Below are 21642 nucleotides of genomic sequence, written 5' to 3'. Positions count from 1 at the left end.
ATATGAATGGTTTAATTTGATATCATCAGATCATTGAAAGTTGGCAATGCCTGGTCCATAGATTATTGAATCATTGATTATAACTTTGTATTATTATATTCAAAATAGTCGACTTGGAGATTCAATTCGAATGCATCCCAAAGGATTAAATAATTGAATCAAACTCAGCAATATCAATTTGTAACAAAGGCGTATCAGAGTAAAACAAGGCACATGACATGTTTGGTAAAAATTCTCCAGCAAGGCACTCGAACTGTTTGATTAAATTCCTATCTAAAGTCATTTCTAAGTCAATACATGCCTCAAACCAAACACATGAGCAGACCAATGTGAAGAAAGTTTGGAGAAGATTTTATATTCCAAATATTTGACACAATGTGTTGATGCATTGGAAGGCAGTAAAACATTTTTGAAGTTGGCTTGGTGTTGAATATTATGAAGAGGAATTAACTCCTTTGTGTCAAGAATTCAGAGAGATTCGAGAAGAGGCAGGGGTTTTAAGCAATTCTCATTACTTCTAAAATATTTAGAAGAACCATTGGAGAGTCAATGCTCTTAAAAGGAGAATGTGAAGTAATCTACAGCTTGTAATAGTTCAACGAAAATATTGAAGTGCATGGAAATTGCTTGACAAAATACCGAAACTAAGTGTACCCACATTCATCTAGCAGAACTGCTAAATTATTTCACGAAACGCCTCTGTTACATATGAGATGTGTGCATTGTTTAGAAGAAGTAAATGGACCAAAATGGTATTGATAATGGATTAAAAATGTCTTGTGAAAGCCTCAGATAGATGTTGGATCCTTCAAGTGAAATAGAGACTCTGATAAAGTTTCACAATTGCCTAAAGAAAATGGAACACAGAGTTTGATACAAAGCAAAGCAAATATTGACTTCACATTCGACATTGCACCAGGATAGGGATTTGGTAAGCGATACCATGAAGTAAAAGTTCCAAGGTAAAGAACCTCCTATGTTATTAAAAAGCACGCTTCCTGAGATATCAGATACAAAGATGGGACATATGGAAGTTGCAGACTTCAGGAAAATGATGAGCAGAGAAGATAAATCACCCCTAGCACAACAAACATTGGAAAGTGGTCTAGCTCATGCAAGAGGACACCCGCTTGCAATTCAATGTGGGGAATTGGTTTTAGAATGTATCAAGGCATATGATCAAAATTCCAGGGACATCAAGACCTCAGGAGGTAATGTCGTGGCAAGGCTAGATCCAGTATCTATCTCCATCACGTTCAAATTGCTAGTAAGAGGAATTCACAAAAATCTCTAAAGAAGGTGCCCAAGGGTACTTCAATCAAAATAAGAAAACATGTCTAAATGTCATTGCTAGGATTTGGTTGGATCAACCTAGACGAGAACAATCATAGTTGCCCAAAGTGTTACGCAGGAATATTTTTAATGAAGACATTTCTGATATGATAATTCTTCTCAATAGAGAGGTGGGAAATCAGACAGCTGAAGATTTCCAGGATTAGATGTTCTTGTACATTAATACCATCACCACTGGAAAACAATTTATAGATTGGGGAGAAATGATTAGCGGTGCCCTTCATCACCAGTTAACAGGATTCAATGTGAGTCAAGGGTTTTACATGTCCTCATACCTAATGTACGCAATCGCTAGTATGAAGTCATGGCCCGGTCTTAACACTTATGGAGAGTATAACTTAACCACAAAAATTTATAATTATTACCCTTAGTTGCAGTTAAAATAGAGCAATGCACACTTCTACAGGGTGAATGATGCTTTTTCTATGCTCACTGACAAAAAGCTACAGGGAGATATAGGACTTCGAATTTCTCCTGAAGCAGTCAATCTCATCAGTGCTTATGGTAGTTTTTCTTCATACAGTACCCCTGATTCACTTACATCAGCATCAGAGGTTTTCAAGATTGTCCTCTCATGTTGCCTTGCTTCATAGATGACAGGTTGGTACTTTCAGAAGTTTGCAGGCAAATTGGCCAGGTAAACAAAAAGTGCAGGAACAAAAGATCAATTCCTTTCCCAATTGGCATTGGACACTACAGTTGTCTTTCCTCTTCGAATGCTCAAAATATCAAGAGATCCATGGTGAACATAACTTTACACTCTTTCCACGCTCGCCTCCCATTTGATGGCAGCAGGTATGTTAAAAATAACTTGGCACCTGGACCTGGCTATCTCCATTTCTTAACAATGGAAGATTGTTGGGCAAACTCTGAAAATGACTTCGAAGTTAGAAGAAGGGACTGGATGAGATTCACAGTACAACAAATTATTCATTACAAAATGAGATGGGATGTGACAGGCATAAAAAAAGACAGTTCAGACTTGATTGATCCTTTCTTCTTTGAGCGGATACAATTATTAGAATTGCCATATATTAATTGGTCTTTGCTGAAATTGAAAGACCTGAAGGAAAGGACCTTCTTTGTGATCCAACGAATTGAAAACTGGCTAAAGAGTAAAGTCAAAGAAGTCACTGCTACTAAATCAACATGAAGAAGTAGTGCAAAGAATAATAATAATTCTCAAGAAGGTACATCAGTTTCAGTCATTCTGTCTTCTATCCCTACTTCCTCGGGCTCTTTACACAGCACACAAGGGGGAGGTGATGGTGAAGATCCGAATAAAGGCATTGCTCTAGTTTCAGCATGTGAACTCAATGCAGTCACCAGGAAGAAGAGATAAAAACCCAAGGAGAAGACTTCAAAACCAATTCAATAGATGATAGATGAAGCTCTGAAATGAACACTTTACCATCATTTGTAGATGAGATGATTCAATCCATATCATCTCCTACAAGCTCATTGTCTCCCAAAAGCATAGAGGCAACTCACTAGGAGCCAGTTGTAGAAAATGTACATAACTTGGATTTATGATCTACAGTCATTCAAGTTCCTTCAGTAATCAGCCCATCTGCCAGTATTTCAACATCTTGGTTACAACCAAGTTTAGAGAGAAATAAGAAAAGGATGATTCAATTAGAAGCACAAAATCTGGATGTCGTAGCCGATTTAATGCATAAAGGTGCAAAGATAAAGAAGACTAGAATGTGGCAATGAATCCTACCTCGGGAAACTTATTTGTTGAAATTGCACAACCAGTTACAGAGAAGGACATAAATGAGGCAAATGAATCTGATTTCAGCATCACTAAGGTGGATATAGGTCAAACTACTCGTGAGGGAAGAGAGCACAATTTCGAAGTGTCAACTACTATCCTAATGGAACAGTCAAGGAGAGATAAGCACGCTAAGAATCAACTTAAGTGTCAAGTTCAAGCACTTTCTTAATGCATCTGATTGATGGTTGGTGATTCCTTTCCAAATCCTAGCTCATCTACAAAAATGACAGGAGACCCCAAGAAGATGTTTGATGAAAAAACCATTCAAGACATAGGAGAATGTCAAACTTATGGCAAGATGGTGAAAGCATGGGTAAAAAGCATGAAAGAATGAGCATCAAGCTTATTTCAAGATGTTAAGGTTGCATTTAACAAAGCGGGTCATATACATCAAAGCATTCAAAAAGAGCTAACAACTCTCAAGGAACAACAAACATTCTGGAGAGAAATTGATGCTAATTTAGTAGAGATTAAAGGAATGGACAGCAATATAGTCAAATCATTGAAGTTAATCAACACTGGAGAAGAAGAGCAAATTGATATATGGCTGGAAAACATGAGATGGAAGAATGATAGCATGAATCAACAATTGGGAGGAGAGCAATTCTTGAACTCCTGCAAGTTACTGAAAAAGAAAGCCTTGGGGGATATACTGATGATTGTAGAAGGTATTCCTATTAGTGAACATACTCAAAATCTAGACATATCTTCCATTTTGGAATACATAGAGGCAAAAATCAGCACCGAACTTGGTAGTAAACAAAGTTCAGATGCTAGTATTATTACATGATTGAGCAGTCTCTCAGCAGCATTGGACTCCTGTACTAAAAACTTGCCAAGTTATGTCATAGAGTTGGATGAAGTTAGAAAGAGACATGAGCTATGCAAGCTGAACATGCACAGTTTAATCATCATTAAAAACAAAACTTTGGCTCAGGTCATCAAATCATTTAGAGTATACAAAGCAAACTTGACTCAGCTACTCACAACACCTACAGATCAAAGAGCAAGCTCAAGAAATATCAATGATCATAGTTAAAAGTTAGAAGTGCAAGGTTGTCTTGAGTTTTTATTTATGTATTTTGTTAAAAAGGTCAACTTTAGAATTAACTTTGGTTTTGGTCAATGTCTTAACCTTTTCTAACTATAGTTAATCATTGAAAGTTAGAGTTGGTTACGAACTCTTCGGAGTAGCCCAAATTCTAACTTTTTTAGTAGTTACAAACCCAAAAGGTTAGTTATTCTAAAATAGTTATAAATTCCTAAAACTCAATGTAATAAGGGACTTGTTGGACTGGAAGACAAGGAACACTTATGTTCTCATAACAAAGCAATTTTTGGGAAGTGTGTATAATTGTTTTCTTGTAATCAATCATTTCTTACGTTGTTGGTGCAAAGAAATAAAAGAAAGTACATTTGTTGTTCTCTTTCTAATGAATCTGAATTGTTGAAGTGTTGATTCATCATGTGTATTTTCATGGTATGGAGTGAGTATTCATGAATCATTGGATTCGCATTGTGTCAATGATAGCTCTCAAGTGTAGTTCTTGATTGTTTTCATTATCAGTGTACATTGTTTTTATGAAAACATTTAAGTTCTGTGGTGCATTCACTATCAATGGTTTCTTTTTTATTTTATAAATTATATTCATCTTTATTGAAAAATCAAAAATTTTATCTTACGAGGGAGCTGCCCCTCTAAATGCAAAGGAAGGTCAGATATCAAGGGCCTATCCAACTATCGTGAACAGTTTGCCACATACACTCCGTTGGGTCATTTCTACAGGTGACAAATCTGTTTACCAACATTGGTCCAAGACCAATTTCCTAGGCATATATTGTTTTTTCCAATTGAATAAATAGGTAAAAGAAGAAAGCGATAAGAATGAATTTATTATTAGTCAGAACCTATCACAATGTGTCCTGTACTACTAAGTAAAGAGAGTAAAGTAAAAACCGAACGGTGCTCAATTTTAATGTTTTGTGTTTTACTCCCGGCATACATAGAAGCGTATCATCTAGATCTTTCCAATAATTTCTGCAACTTATGCTAGCTATTCAATGTTTTCAATGTGTGTCATTGCCTTTGATAAACAACACCTACACTCAATCTCTGTTTCCAATCAACTACAGGCCAAAAAATATTATTTCATGACGGAAATATGAATGCTATGCTATCTGGCCTTTTTGCTTTTGCTATGGAAATATTGCTACCTCTTTTTGAGAGGCAAAGGATTTCGTTACTCTGATTCTTTGTCCTTAAACTCACAAATTTCATAAAGTTCAACTTTCTCTAAAAAAATCGTAAGTTATCTTGAATGAGAAACAAGGAGTAAGACGTCTGGCAAATGAGGGAACAATCACATCTGAGTTACCAATGGAGGCCTTTGGTTGACCTCATCTTTCATGTTGCACATTTCCAGAGATTTTAATTTCTTAATTTTTTGTTATGTTATCCAATACTAATATCGAATTTTTTGTTATGTTATCCAATACTAATATCGAAGAGTCTCACAAGGTTAATAGGTGTTTTTATCAATATTTTCATCGCCACAATTTGATCATTGCCATTTTAACTAACAAATATTTTTTCAGTTGTTTTGAAGATACTATTTTTTGATCAATTGAATATGCATTTTTTTAAGTACTAAAATAGTTGTTAAAAATTGTCAATATAAAATAGCATATGTATTCACACAAAATATAATAAAACATAAATTGAATATAGGGCATTAATTTATAAATAAATTAGATTACGATTTATCTATTATAATAAAATCATATCATTCAATTTTATAAATTTAATTTCAAAAATAATTACAACAATATTCTTTTATTTATTTACTATTAAATAAATAGATTTTAAATAAATAGACTTGAAACCGGGTTTTTAACAGGCCCTGCAAGGTCTTGCCAATTTTTTGCCAAGCCCCGAGTCAGCGTCAAGTTTCTACTATCATATGCTTATAATTATATTAATTGTATTTAACTGGACAACTTTGTCGCCTATATATTATGCATTGGCACTCATCATTCCATCATCGATGTTCCAAAATCTATTTACTTGTTTACCTTAACTGTAATCATTTTCTAAAATCATCTTCAGCTATTTTACTGTCTACCGCTTTAATCTCTAATCTTAGCAGTAATATATTTCCCTTCAAATCTGTTGCATTTGGGCACCAGTGTCTCCTTTATTGTTTCTTGAATTATTTATTTCCTTTTTATATCTAAAACCCATAAGTGCAATGGCTACCAGTCATACCAGTCAGACACGTTCCTTCAGAGCAAAAACATGTGCAGTTTGTAATTTCCACTAATGCAACTAAACCCTCTTGTAAAGTGTGCATACTTTTCAATTCTATCTGCACTTGTCGTGACTGCTAATTGTAGGTTTAGTTAACCCTGAAAGAGCTTCACTTTAAAACGGTTCTCCTTATATGAATTGTTCTGTTTAATGTTGTCTCACGAGTTGCAACAAACAGTAAAACGCAAAGAAGAAGCAACCAAGCAAGTAATCCCAACTTGCATTGAAGATTCCAATTTGACTGGACTTGGGACTATTTCATCTCAAAAAAACCTTTATTATCAGAATCAGCTACCACTTGGATACATCCATCCAGGGCAAAAACATAGGCCTTCTAACCTCCACTAATGCATATAAACCCTCTTGTGAGTTGTGCCTACATTTCAATTGTATCTACATTTTGTGTACTGCTAATTTTAGGTTTACTGGGCCCTGAGAATGCTTCACCTAATCATTTTAACAAGAGCTCTACTATATGTGTGCTATTTTCTCATCTAGCAAGAGATACTGAAATGCTAAGAAATGACCACGCAAGCATTCCCAACTTTTATGTAAGATTCCAATTTGACTGGACTGACTCTTTCATCTCAAAATATAACTTTATTATCAGAAATGGTTACCAGTCCGACTCTTTCATCTCAAAATAGAACTTTATTATCAGAAACGGTTACCAGTCCAACGCATTCATCAATAGCAAAGACAGCCAGTTTGTAATTCTCTACTAATGCAAATAAACCCTCTCGTGAAGTCTCCACATTTCAATTTATCTACGTTTTTTGTGTACTGCTAAATTTAGGTTTAGTTGACCCTGGAAAGCTTCACTGTACAATTTTAACAACGATTCTATATGTGTTGTTCTGTCTTGTGCTGTCCCACAAGAGACGGTAAAATGCTAAGAAAAAGAAACCAAGAAAAAATTCCAACTTTTATGTAAGATTCCAGCTTGACCAGACCTGGACTCTTTCATCCCAAAATGGACCTTTATTATCAGAAACAGATGTGATTGATTTGGAGCTTGTCATTCTTTTAGATGATGACAAGCATGTTATAATTGTATTCAGGAAACAAATTCCCTTGACCATGTATATTCTATCCTGCAAGTTCTGCACTGAGATTATATGATAGGGTATGAAATACAAAAATAATTGCTGCACAGTTTTTCTTTGGAAGTGTTTCTAAAAAATCTTGGCTAAACCAGGCATTGAGATTGTTTTTCCATAAAGTTGTGCTAAAATACTTCTACACCACTCCAGCAGGTAGTCGCACCACAAGTTGACCACCTACAACACTGTTACCATGCAAATTGTTAGCTTCAACACACTCATTTCTGTTGTAAGATATCATGCCAAATTCAACTTGTATGTTATAGTATTTTAATTGTTCAAATGAATCCTGGAAGATTTTAGTGCAGGAAATCAAAAGAACATGGAATATACACAACCTTTTAACATAGTAGTAACAGAAATCTGCCAAAATAAACGTCTGAACAACTTCAGACAAAAGCACCATGGGGGGCCACAGGCCATAGCCTAAAGCAGTCAATACCAACCCTCTAGTATCCAAAACCTGCACATAGCATATTATTATTCCATGAGAGAGAAAATATTTTCAGTGTATAAGATATCATTATATAGAGACCACACGAAAATAAATGCTGTTCAGACATCTAGTCTACTGAGGAATATAGTTCAATCATTGGTGTTTTCAATGAGGTATCATTTGCCACTATATTTATATCACCTCTCTCGAACATGGAATATCTTTAATTGTTTGTTGATCTTTCTTATCATCTGCAAAATTAATCCCAATATAGCCTATTTCACATCATTCTATATGCATTTTCAAAGTATAATTTTATCTCCAGGTGCAAGTCCACCCAATTTGAAAATGGGTCATGGTTGAAGATGGGAATTATAAGACAGAATAAAGCATAGATTTATTAGCTCTTTTATAGTTAAATAAAAGCAGTTTGCATATTGCTGAGACAAGCTTTGAATAAGCTTTGATTTTTGTTTTTCTATCTTCATTTAAGAAGCATGGTTGCGAAATTTAAATCAGCAATTCTAAATTACTAGATGATCTTAGCTTTGTTTTTAAGTTATATGTTTTTTTTATTTTTTTCCAATTTTTAGGAAATAAATTGTCTATAAGACAATTCTCGGTTATTATAACTATTCATTCAATTAATTCAAGTTATTCTAGTTTCTAATTAATCTTTCAGTAGTGAGAATAAGAGCTCCATCTCCCACACATATAAATCATAACCTAACATATTAAGAATATTTAAATAGTTTCAATAAGAAATTTTATTTTCGTTATTAAATTAAATTATAAAGGCATACCTGCAGTATCCAGTGAGCACAGCTTAAGAACCTCACAACACCAAGTGCAAAGACATAATGAGCTGTAAATGGTTCAACGACCTGTGATCATAATGAAATTCAGGCAATGATACAGATCAAAGAAAGACATGCTTTCAACTAATGAGTCCACCATCCATACCTGTGTGTTCTGCATCACCCGAAGCTGAGGCAGGACAGACACAGCTTCAAGGTATACACAGAATGCCCAAAGCATTCTGTTTACTATTCCATGTGATGTTGTCGGATGGATAAACAGAGCAAGCAGAACACATGGAATCACCTGCACTTCAACACAACTAAATTTAAATTCTGACTCAATAATTAATAGCATAACGTGAAATCAACTTGGATACTTCAAGGTATACACAGAATGCCCAAAGCATTCCGTTTACTATTCCATGTGATGTTGTCGGATAGATAAACAAAACAAGCAGAACACATGGAATCATCTGCACTTCAACACAACTAAATTTAAATTCTGACTCGATAATTAATAGCATAATGTGAAATCAACTTGGATAAAACTATTCCATGAAGATATTTGTTCCACAAACATAACAAGTGGCAAACGAATATCCGTTCTTGAAATTACATTATTTGCCAAACCCTTAGATTCAAAATAAAACTCCTGTGTCAATTGTTATTGCAGTCCTTACATTTCATTTTCAAAAAGTGGAGAAACAAACAATGCATAATGAAAATTGCATTCTAACATTTTAAATAAGTAGCAAATTAGCGGTCACAAGATTTAAGTTTTGAATTTGAGAATATGTAGCTCGTAGTTAAAACACTAAAGGTCAGATGGAAAGAACTCTCCAGCAGAAAATATCAACTGCTCACTGGAGGCAATCAATCATTATGAAAATGGAGCACACATAATTGCAAGAAGTCCAGAGAGATCACCCAATAGTACCTTGATGGCCCCAAAGGAAGATTTGCCCTCCCAACCGCAAGATGGTTAAGCGCTAAAGACAATTTATTAACAACAGGTATTATATGGATAAAACAGATGTCACATAGAGAGACGAAATCAGAACATAGGAAAGCCAAAAAGCTATGGGTTTGAAGTTTGAACAAGGACCACCTGATCAAAAAACTAATAGATTGCTTCCCAGCCACCACATTTCACTTGTGTAAGCTTTAATTGGCTCAAAGCCAGCTCAATCCAAGTTGGGAAATAACTTCAGTAATAAGAGCTTCCTACAAATAGGCATTTATCATCTTTCTGTTAATTCAAGTCCCCCAATTGATTACCTTAACTCCAAAGTTTCTCCATGAATTATAGATAATGTTTCATTTCCTTACAGCAAAATAATCAGGTTGCTTCTCACTGCAGATTCTATCATCTGATATTGACTTGGTCATTAGTGTACCCTGTGGATGTACAACTACTGTTCTATACACGTGTGCTGGAATGGGACCACTTAAATGCAGGCATCCTGCGAATGTGAGACAGAAACAATACATCCCCATGTTGGTTCCCCCAACTCCAAGGCCCCAGCAAAGGATGTCCTGCCTGTGAGATAGCCCAGGAAATATGTAGGTGTTCTTCAACTATCCAAGGATTGTCAAGGCATCCCAGACAGCCTAAGAAAAGAGATTTGTTTTCTCTTTTGATAAAAAATCCCACCATAAACCTAAACCTGAATTAATGGCCTACCAAGAATCCCAAACCTTTAAAAAACTTTAAAATCCTATCCTGTGCTATTTTGCAATAACCAAAGAGACCGAGGAATAGAGACAGAATATAAGAAATGAAGAGAGAAAGGAAAGGGAAGGAAGGAAAACAAAACCGACTCCATAAGGCATGTTCCCAATTCTCATTGATCAGGCATATTTCCCAGATTTAAATCACCACTTCAAAATGAATCATCAATGAAATTTTTTTCCAAAATCAAGCACAAAAAAGATGCCCCATCCCAAACTTAAACCTAAAGGAAGGGCCCCAAATCTAGAAAGCCTTTACAAACCTCAAAACCATCTTTGAAATATTCAAAAGCAAAAAAGACAATAATGGAAAAAGCCTACATGGGAAATATAAGGAAAAGGATGAGGAAAAAGTGGAACACCTATTCCAATAATGCAGCAGACCATCTTGGGGTTCCCATTCAAAAAATCAGCATTAACCAATTCTAAATTTCTCTTCAACTGTGTTTGTGAGAAGGATCTTAAGCTCCTATGGTCCAGATTATCTTTATGATACATTTTTATGACATTTTTATATTTTCTCTCTTGTAATTTAGGCATCAAATTAGACAGAAATCTTGCAGATCTTCTTGTCCCTTGTATGCCACTTCATGACAAGCTGTGATGTCTCTTTTAATGTGAGGGTTGCCTGACAGCATCTATGATGTATCATATAGAACAAGAGTCATATACAAATGACATCTTTAACTTATCCAAGAGAATTGATCCTTGGGAATGGATCACTATAGCTGTCAAAAATTAGTTGGGCATAAGAGAAATCAATGAAACATCTATTGCATGTTGACGACAGTGCCCCACTTTGTTACTTTTAGACAATGGATGAAATTCATTTTTGTGTAGGGTGGGCTGCACCTTGAACGTGAATGCAATTTCAAATTTCCATCCTAGTTGACAAGGAAAACCATAAATTAATTTTGAAAATTGAAAGAGAATTAACCTCCTGCTACTGGATTGGCAGGCAGAAAGAAGCATGGAATTCCTATGTGTATGAAAGCTGTCATGAAGTTCAAATGTAGCAATTGAGGAATTACAGGTGTACAGATTTCTTGCCAGTTTTGGATTAAAATAGTATTGAATTTGTGCAGATCTTTTCAGGTTGCAAGGCATGTATTTATAAGGAGAAATTCTGTCAAAATTTGAAGTAAATGTTGTTGGGTGGAGATCTAATGTCTAGAGTAACCAGCAGTAATGTATTGTAATATTAGTACAAAACAGTGTTACAATATCCTGTTCATGTCTACACTCCCCCAAAGATTTAAGGATGTCGATGTCAGGGAACAAGGGATGTGTTTCAAGAACCAGGATTTGTTCGTTATTTGTAGGGGATGGCAAGGAATGGTTATTACGAAGTAAGGAAATTTTCATAATATAAGAAATATTATAATATTCATAATATAAAATTGATAAATTGTAGACATTATAGAACCTTTGAAGAGCGTAGGTAAATTAATGGGAATCATGATGTGCTATAAATATGCATAGAAGCAAGAGTAAATACTGTTATGCCTAAGGTACATTTATTCGAGTGAGACATTTATTATTAAAGTTTTCTTGAAGCCTTCAAGACAGCATTTATCGTCCATTAACAAAATGAAGTTAGATAACAAAGAGGACTGCATATTGTATTCTAGTTAGACATTGGTTGTGTAAGAAGTTAACAGTGATTTCAAACCACAAACCAAGAATCGTCTATAAGCACACCACCTATCACAAAGAGAAATCAAAAAAGATAAGTTATTCAATGCAACCTGGGAATTCTGTATTGATTGCACAAAATAACAGGCGGTATGTTTGCAGATGATTTTTGGTCTGTGGGTTAATATCATCGTCAACTTCTACATAGTATTAGAGACTGGTCTGCTAAAACCTTGTATATTTTTGAGAGAACCTACTTTGAGCAGTATTCTATGCACACCAGGCTTAAACAAAGGTCACTGATATGTTTGCAGCATCCCAAAGCCTACATGTAGGAGTTGTTGATGATTTCAACCTATGTTGCTAGTTCAGATTCCAGTACAGATGCGGGTTCATAATTCAGGATCAAAATTTGTCCAAACTTTTTTTGGGTTGGGTTCGGATTCATTTTGGATTCATCCATACAAGATAATTTTTTTTATGTATGTATGTATATAGCAACAAATGAGTTCGTGCACAAATGGAGGCAAGAAGTTTTCAATGCCCTAAATGATCCAATGGTTATCGATGCCCTAATTGATACAGTGGTATGTGATGCCCTAATTTTATATAGTGGTAGTTAATGGTAATCGTCTTTTGATTCTGATATAACGGTATTGGATGGTAGTTGTTATTTGACATTGTTATAGTGGTATTAGTGGACTAACCTGGGCAGTTGCAAAAGCATCCCTAGTCTGATTGCGATCTCAAATTCCATGGTATGTAGATTTTAGTTTCTATAGTAAATTTATTGATGGTGTTTTAGGTTCTTAGTTAAGAAATTTTGTTTAACTAATTTTAACCGTCAATCTCTTTCATATGAACAAAATTGACTTAATTGACTTCCTGTGAAATTGAAGTAATAATTGTAATTCTTGGATATGTTAGTTGTTAATTAAGACCCGAGAAAAGTGGTTGCTACATATGGTATCAGAGCCTTGGGTTCAATGCTGAAACCTTGGGTCCAACACTGTCTTTGAGAAACTGAAAATGTAATGTTGAAAAAGATTTATTTTACATAACTGGATATTACAATCAAAACTGGAAAATAACACCGGGAAATCATCCAGAAGAGCCGGGAAAAGCTGAGATGATATAAAATGGACAAATGTATAAATTGCAAAATCATAAAGATGAAACAAAATTAAGAAGATGAAATGATTGGCAAGTCGAGTGGTGGTGATCAAGTTGTTGAACCCAAATGGAAATCCTTGGCCAAGGTAGTTTTTAGGCATATGTGTCAGCTAATGATCACTTGATGTCTGTGTCGTCAGTTATATAGATATAACCGAGTGGGCACTCAAACCACCCGAAAGCTCAAAAAGTTGGACTAAAGAACATCCCAAGCCCAATCCGGAGGTAATGTAATGTAAACTAAAACCAACGTTAACCATATGAGTAATGTAAATTGAAACCACAACAAGAAACTCATACACAATAACACAAGATATGTTAACTAGGGAAACCCTTAATCAAACGGGAAACCCCAGTGGGGATGGTACCCACAGGATCATGTACTAATATAAATATTCCTTGTTAGAGGATAGACCCTGTTAGGAGTTTGTTACAACATTCAGTACATATGAGTCCCTGTTAAGAGACTTTGAATCCCTATTAGGAGATTCCAACCCTGTTAGGAGTTGTGGAAGACAACTGGACCCACTACCCAAACAACTTCAAAGGCAAGGTCAATGAACCCACTGTCCAAATGATCTTTGTATTATTCCTTGCAGACTTCATCACATATTACAATCAAGGAAAACATTTTTCCTTTATACAATATCTTCATAATAATTCCTTGAGTCGGCCTTGAGGCTTTCCCAATTAATTAAAATAAGATAATTAATTTAGTTACAATTACAATAGCACTTTTGATTCGCAGTCTATACAAAACTTCACACATGCATATTAAGGCTTGCACACTCGCTGACATCATCAAATGACTGTCCTTTATCACTGTCTGACTATGCATCACTTCATTACATCTGGGATGTAAGATAGACAACAATCATTAGGAATTGCTTTCCCAATACTCTATCTCTAAACTGCTCTCTGTAAATCAGGTACAACTTCCGTACGCCGTCGACCTAGACTTTGCACACTTAACCACGTCATCAAGACATTGTGTTGTACATGTCCACTACGCATGACCAAACAATCAAACCATTGTCCGTACCATCAAGATCTCTATCTGCTACTCTGCCAGTCTTTACAGAAAATGCTAGGTTGATGTCAATGACAAACACAGTCATGAATGTAACATATCAATATTCTCCAATGCTCAAGATACTCCCCCAATGTAGTATCATCAACATTCATGCTAACAGAGGGCCAACCTAATCTTCAAAGAGATCATTGGTTACTTAAAAAATTATAATAAACTATTCAAAAAAGGCCAAATAAGCTAAGCAAATATTATTATTAGCAGTGGCCTACAGAGATTAAATTAGGATAATTATTGGAGGCTAGATCAACATTCATTGGGGGAGATATACATTGAAAAATCATTATTCACCCTTGGACGAGTCAGCCTCAATGCTGAGAAAACAAATATATTAAGACGACTTTATTGGCTGATCGGAAGGCCAAGTCAGTCTGTATAGAAGGATGCGCCCCTTCAAACTTGAATCGCCTATAAAGGGAGGTGAATCCAAATCATTTCAACACCAAAACGAAACAACTCTGCCTCTTCTAATATCTGTGAAATTCCCCTCCTAAGTGGGCAGTGAATTCATCCTCATAGAGGTAGCTAAGCCTTCAACCAAAGGCAGTGATCTCCTTCAAAATCTTGGGCAGGAAATTTAATCCTCATAATAATCCTCATAAGTGCAGCAATTTGGACAACTAGAGGCAGACTCTCCCAAAAATCAAATATAAAGATAGAAAAAAATAATGAAATCTGAGAATGTTTTATACTGGGAAACTTTGTTATTTCCCAGGTTTCAAGCTCACCCATGGAGGAGAATCACCCCATGTCAGGATTTTTCAAACACTTGAAAATTTTCAAGTATACCTTATACAAAGTGGTGAAAATTCATGGTATGCTTGGAATTTGACCTCCAACACTTGGATTTGTTTTCCTAAAAATGCCAAAATAAGAAGTGAAGATCATGCTGAGTCCGGATTTTGATCATAATATGAAGGAACAGTCCGCATTTTGATAAAAATATGACGGGAAATTCATGAGTAGTCCGGCTTTTGATCAAAATATGAAGGGAAATTCATGTATAGCTCGGATTTTGTGTATTTTTATAAAGAAAATTTGATTTTCCTTAGGATGTTGGCCACTATAAGTGTGAAAAAAATTTTATTTATAAGGATTTTATGGCCCTTGTGCATGGAATATAGCTTTGTATTAAGCTTTGGACTAATTGACTGGCCAAAATTTAAATAAACATAGGATTTTATCTTCAACCCATTATAGCATGACCCCAACAGACTTCAATTTTAACATTCCCACTTAAAATTCACAAATTGGCCATTTGATTTTTTTAAATGGCCAATCTTATAAAGCTCTGAATTGTGCAATGCAATGCCAAAATTTTCTGAACCTAACAACTACGAGCAAAAGAGAGCATCCCCATTTGTAATGGGATGATGATGTGAAAAGGTCACAAGAAGTATTCCTGATGCTGTGTTGTTGATAATTTCTGCAGTTCTGCAGACGTGTTACCTGACACAATTGATTTCCCTAGTAACCATGGGAATGTAAATATCCAATTTCAAATGCTTACAAATGCCATTAAGGAGATTGGCAATGACAACAAGCGTTGATTGTTTACATAAGTGATAAAAACAACACTGTTTACTCGAATGCCAGAAACATAACCTGTCATAATGGAAAACACTTATTTTACATTACTGATATTATAACCACTGTCTTTAGAAGCCGTAAATAAAAGTTGATACCAGCGCCATTTTTTATAATTCCACAACATCTATTTTAATGCCTCTTTCTGTAAGACAGTTGATTTATAGTTAGGTTCACATGCCAAAATTCATCGACTTTTATAGCATTTCATAATGAATTTTCTTTTCATCTCTGCAAAGCAATAAACAAGGAAGAAATACTTAGGTTTCCAATTTTCTTCAACATATTGACAGGCTACTGTCAGAAATGTGGCTTATAACCATGAGCTTTCTGCCTTTCTAATTTATCATTCCTATCCCTACCTATATTTTCAATTACAAACGACCACAAATTAAGAATAGACAAAAAAAGGAGAAAAACGTTCATAGAAACAATATTTCCAAATTTAGAGTATATAATAGATGCACTTAAAAAAATCTAACCATGTCATGTCACACAAAAGACTTACCACATAATATATTGGAAGATTGTCCAACTCTTCCATGTAGGATGATCTTAGCTTGAAACGGATCATATAGATGACCCATAAGGTAGTTGCTAATGTAGCTAAATCAAGCAATGTATGGATGTCATACTCCATTACAAAACTACAATACAATCTCACTCCCAAAAACATGGCTGTAAGCTCCTGCGATTTAAGAGACAAGCCTGCAGAAATGAATAAAATGGGAAACCCAGAAGTTAATAGTCACGAAAAAGTGTGCTGAAACTACAAAACCAAAATTAAATGTATTATACTATTATGAAGATCAAAAACACCAATTCCCTATTCTCTAAATCTGGTATCAACAACAAAAATATTTAACATTAAAAAAATAAAGACTCCAAATTCTGAGTCATACTCAATAATGTCATCTGTCTTTCCTAAATATAAACATGTTTTCATTGTGTCAACCAAATTTTCTGATCTCTATGCATATCTAAAAAGCAGGCTTCCAACTGGAGGAAGGCTATGGTAGAACATGAAAGCACTTCATAAATAGTTATAGCATTGCGAAAAATATTCGCAAATTTAGGTGCCAAAGCTAGTTGTGTAAAGGCCCGTGATACATTTGGGCTTGCAACAAACTTGTCCTTAATCCTACGTGATCTAAAGTAGGTTGTAGAGTTGGTGGAATCTCGAATCAATCAATGCTAGCAACAAGCAGATATAAACAAGACTTCAAAACAGGTATATGAATGGTATATCAAACTACATATAAAGCAATACCCTGCTTCACATTACAAACACGAAGAACTGTTTCAATTCATTTAACACAGGCCATATAATTTTCTATTTTAAAAGGAAAAAGACAACTCGCTTCTTTTTTTCAATGCATATTCAATTTGATAATTCACTGCTTATTTCAAATTCATATCCAATTTACTATAATGCCATTTTCTTAGAATCCATATTAGGCTTGGTAGAGGTGCATCATCGTTGCATTTTACAACTAAAGGATGGCCAGCTACACCAAACCGAATGTGGACCCAACCATTCAAAACAAAGGTAATATGCCTCACTGATACACATAGGACCAAAAACCAAATAGCTATTAGTGGCAACACAACTCACTTTATTAGTGAGAAACAGATATTTAAAAGACTATCTACTTTAAAAAAATATAGCAGATGATTGAGAATACTGTATGGTCAACAGTAATTACCATACTGTTGGTCCCCGTACTTTTTTTTGAGTCACAAATCACAAATCAACCAATGCTAACAACAAACAGATATAAACAAGATGTCAAGACACGTATATGAAAGGTATATCAAACTACATATAAAACAATACCCTGCCCCACATTACAGACATGAAGAAATGTTTCAGTTCATTTAACGCTGGCTATACAATTTGATATTTTAAAATGAAAAAGATAACTCACTGCTTGTTTTCAATGCATATTCAATTTGATAATTCACTGTTGATTTCCAATTTATATCCAATTTTCAAACTATAATGCCATTTCCATATAATCCATATTAGGCCTGATCATAGTTACGCCGCCATATAATCCATATTAGGCCTGATCATAGTTACACCACCCTGGGGGACACGGGGATAGGGGGACGAGGGGACAAGTTCCCATGTAGTATTCTGAGCAATTTGCTGATAGTCACTGTAACATTCTGCCCTTAAATTTTGACAAATGCTGTTATGTATTTGAGATGGTAATTTCATCAAACAGTTCACAGGCTCCTGTAGCCACCTAAGAATTTACTATACTGTTCACTGTATTTTGAAAGTCCAGACAGACTATGGAATAACAAAGGGACATTACGTCAAACAGTTGCCTAACAATCATTTAACTGCTCTTCCAGCATGATAATATGGCATTCAAACACTGTCAATGTTAATGCACTAAGACTGATATGGTATATTTACCCAAAATGCAATACCAGTATGGAAAACAGTCAATGTCTTAAGGAGATTTAACATAAAATCCAAACTCAGCCAATACAGAGATTATTACACTGATTGTTAATTCCCGAAATGACAATAATTTTCAGAGCTAGTTTCAACCAAAATAGAACCAGAGAGGCAGTTTATTACAGACCCGTCATACTGGAGTTGTCCATGGAATTACGACAGAAGTTTAAACTGGTTCTTTGCTACAAAAACTTGGCTCACCTTCCTCTTGTTCAACCCAGTCACTGAATAAGTGCCCCACAAGCAACTGTTACCCGAGGTGATTAAAATCTTTGCTCAACTCCACCTGCTGCAGCACACAAGGTGCTCACATCAACTTAGAAATCTCCTGGTTGCTGTGCGGAATATTGTGATAGGATAGCGTGATAAACAATGCCCAAAAACAACTCACACTAAGACAAACTGCCCAGTCGGTTCCCTTTCTCCATGCGTAATTGTCAAGGAGGCGTTTTTAAAACACAGCCCGACTAGTAATCTGGACCATGGGCTGATAGAGACGTCACCACACAATAACTGTTCTGAAAGTGTATTGCCGTGAGGGTCATTGCCAAACTCGAAATGCCATATCTGCCTGTCTTACGAAAGGATTAGTTAGGGCTGTGCAATGTCTGTACCCTATAATAAGCCGTGTGTTCAAACTTGCTAATACCACTTCCAAAGCAGAATAGTGAACCCGACCCTAGAAGGAATTCAAACCAGCAGCTAGAGAAATAGTGCAACTTCTAATTGTATTCTGACTCGGCTGTATACAGATATCTGGATGCAATTTAATCCACTAAACTGTACTGCAATTTCTCCTGTCTACAATGATTCTTTTCCAAAAATAACAAGCACTGAACTTACCCAGTTTCATCCACACCACTGCAAACTGAGAAATAAAGGAAGCTTGGGGCTATGTCCAACTCCCTTAGTGTTTCCAGACTTGAGGGTTTTCGTCCTCAATGTCTCAGACCAGCCACATTCAGGCAACCAGAACTCAGAATACTTTAGTTTATAAATTCTCATGTGTTGTTAATCCCGATGCAGACCCGTATATATAGCCTCAGAATGAGGGAAAGTACAAAGAGCAAGAAATGTGAGATTAAATGACATTTTTGTCCTGTAGTCACTTAAAGCTATTAATAAAGTAAATAACTTTAAAACATTAAAAATGACTTAGCTTTGCACATTTTAATAAAGTTCTGGAATTAATTAAATTAAATCCCCATTGTGACTGGAAAGCATCCTGTTATAAACAATTATTAATCTATCTGGATGTGAGATAGATTAATCCTGTTGCCCGGAACTAAAATTGAGAAGGGGACATGACATTCCAGTATGGGAGGTCAAAGGGGCCTCAATTTGGGGATGACAGGTGAACGGTGACGGGGGATTGGAGGGGGGGCGCAGGTTATATAGTATATACTATACATATGATACTAAAAATGCTAATTATGAAAATCCGTATAACAATATAAGACATAAATATGAAATATAAGTTCATCGAGACCACAACTGCTAGTTTAGTTTTACATTGCATTGAACATTGAACAATAAACAATAAAAGAGATCTCACTTCTAGCTTCTATTAAATAAATTAAATAATCAATGATTCAATGATCAAATTCAAAAGTCATAGATATCTATTATCAATTTAGTAGAAGTATGAGTATGATTATCTCATCTATTATTCAATGGCATCATAAACTTAATTACATCAAGTAGCATCAACCATGATATGATCACAATGTTCAATGTTTCAAAGTTCAAATATCCAAGTCTCAAATACAAACTACAAAATCAAAAAACAAAATGTCAAGTACTAAAGGCCCAAGGGCCACTAAAATGCAGTAGAGGCTGCCTAGAGGCCTCTGATCATACATGTCAAGTTGAGGCTCAAGCTCAACAAACTCATCCTCTGAACTCTACGCCTCTTCAAGGATAAGAATCGTGAGAGAAATACCAACCAACCTTGCATCACAAGTATTTGCATCCTCATCAACCTATGAGGGATCCTCTGACTCTACATCCCATTGTGCTACAGGTCTCTCCTTGTACGCACGTGTCTTGCGATCTTTGATACACAATGCACAATGTACAACCACAGCTTCTCTGCTTTGTCAAAGGTAAGTTTGTTTCTCTTAAGAGAGGGGATAAAGCTATTAAGTAGACTAGTTCCTCTCAGAAGTTGAAGAACTAGATACCTAAGATAGCAATCAAATGACTAGTACGAGAATCAAAAAAATTAAAATTCATTACTAAAAGTAGAAGCGAAAGCAAAAGTGAAAAGTAAAGGTTATAAAGTTGAAGAACAAGAAACCTAAGACAAGAGACAAATGGCTAGTGTGGTAGTCGTTGATTTGGGTCCATATCAAATAAGATCCTCTTGTCATTTTTTTATGTCGACCTTTGCTCTAGCTAGATAGCCCCTAAGAGTAGCAAATTTGGTCCACTCATTGCACCTTCCCTATTGTCTCAATGTCATACATCCTATCAATACACTTGAAGAATCCCTCCTTCACCTGAAATTCAAATTGTAAAATTAGTAAATTAAACAATTAAATATTCACAAGTGCAAGTGTACTAACTTCAATATTTTTTATAATAGATTGCATCATCATCATTTAGTGGTGTAACTCTCCCATGTACCACTTTAACTACAATGCATGAGCAACCATTTATAAGGGAGTGTTGAGGATTGTCCTATGTTGACTAATAGGCCAAATGTGCTCAATGTAAAATGCGAAATTGGGGTCCCTCTCTCGCATAACTGCCCTCATTTGGCCAAGCATAGCATCAATGCACTAATACACCTCTCCAAGAGTAGTTGCATCCCCATCCTCATATTTGATGACCTCGAAAACTGGAGTGATGAAAGAGACAATGTATTTTGCATCACTCCAAAATACATCGCACTTCACTATCTCCTTCACCCCCATGCCCCTACTCTATCCTAGACCCATCCCACCTATTCCACTCATTCGTCATAACCATGAGTTGCGATGGCTCTTGCAACTCAATCATTCTATCCAAAAGAATACAATAAGATGCATATCGGGTCTCAACTGGTTTCAAGGACTCGTTCCTTACGAAGCTACTAAAAAGGGCATGAGATGTATGGTGATCGTAGATTACCATTTGTACATCTCTATCATTGCTCACTACTTCCTTAATCCAAGCAATCTTCCCTATGTCCTT

The 21642-nt window shown here is 35.5% G+C and overlaps 1 protein-coding gene across 1 annotated transcript in view; it reads right to left on the bottom strand.

The window, feature by feature from the left end:
* Positions 1-7398: 7398 nt before the first annotated feature.
* Positions 7399-21642, bottom strand: part of LOC149545137 (uncharacterized) — a 39157-nt gene continuing 24913 nt past the window's right edge. The window contains exons 2-6 of the mRNA XM_089790533.1: positions 16501-16700; positions 8940-9080; positions 8780-8860; positions 7879-8003; positions 7399-7725 (exon numbers count right to left, since the gene is read on the bottom strand). Coding sequence (XP_089646659.1) covers positions 7677-7725; positions 7879-8003; positions 8780-8860; positions 8940-9080; positions 16501-16700 — 596 coding nt within the window. The 3' untranslated portion in view covers positions 7399-7676. The remainder of the gene's footprint in view (positions 7726-7878; positions 8004-8779; positions 8861-8939; positions 9081-16500; positions 16701-21642) is intronic.

This window comes from Cupressus sempervirens, chromosome 7, assembly GCF_028749045.1.
Source record: "Cupressus sempervirens isolate cs-2001-9-10 chromosome 7, ASM2874904v1, whole genome shotgun sequence".
In the NCBI taxonomy this organism is placed as follows: Eukaryota; Viridiplantae; Streptophyta; class Pinopsida; order Cupressales; family Cupressaceae; genus Cupressus; species Cupressus sempervirens.
Note: the sequence above shows the minus strand (reverse complement) of the source record. Positions and strands in the feature narration are given on the sequence as shown.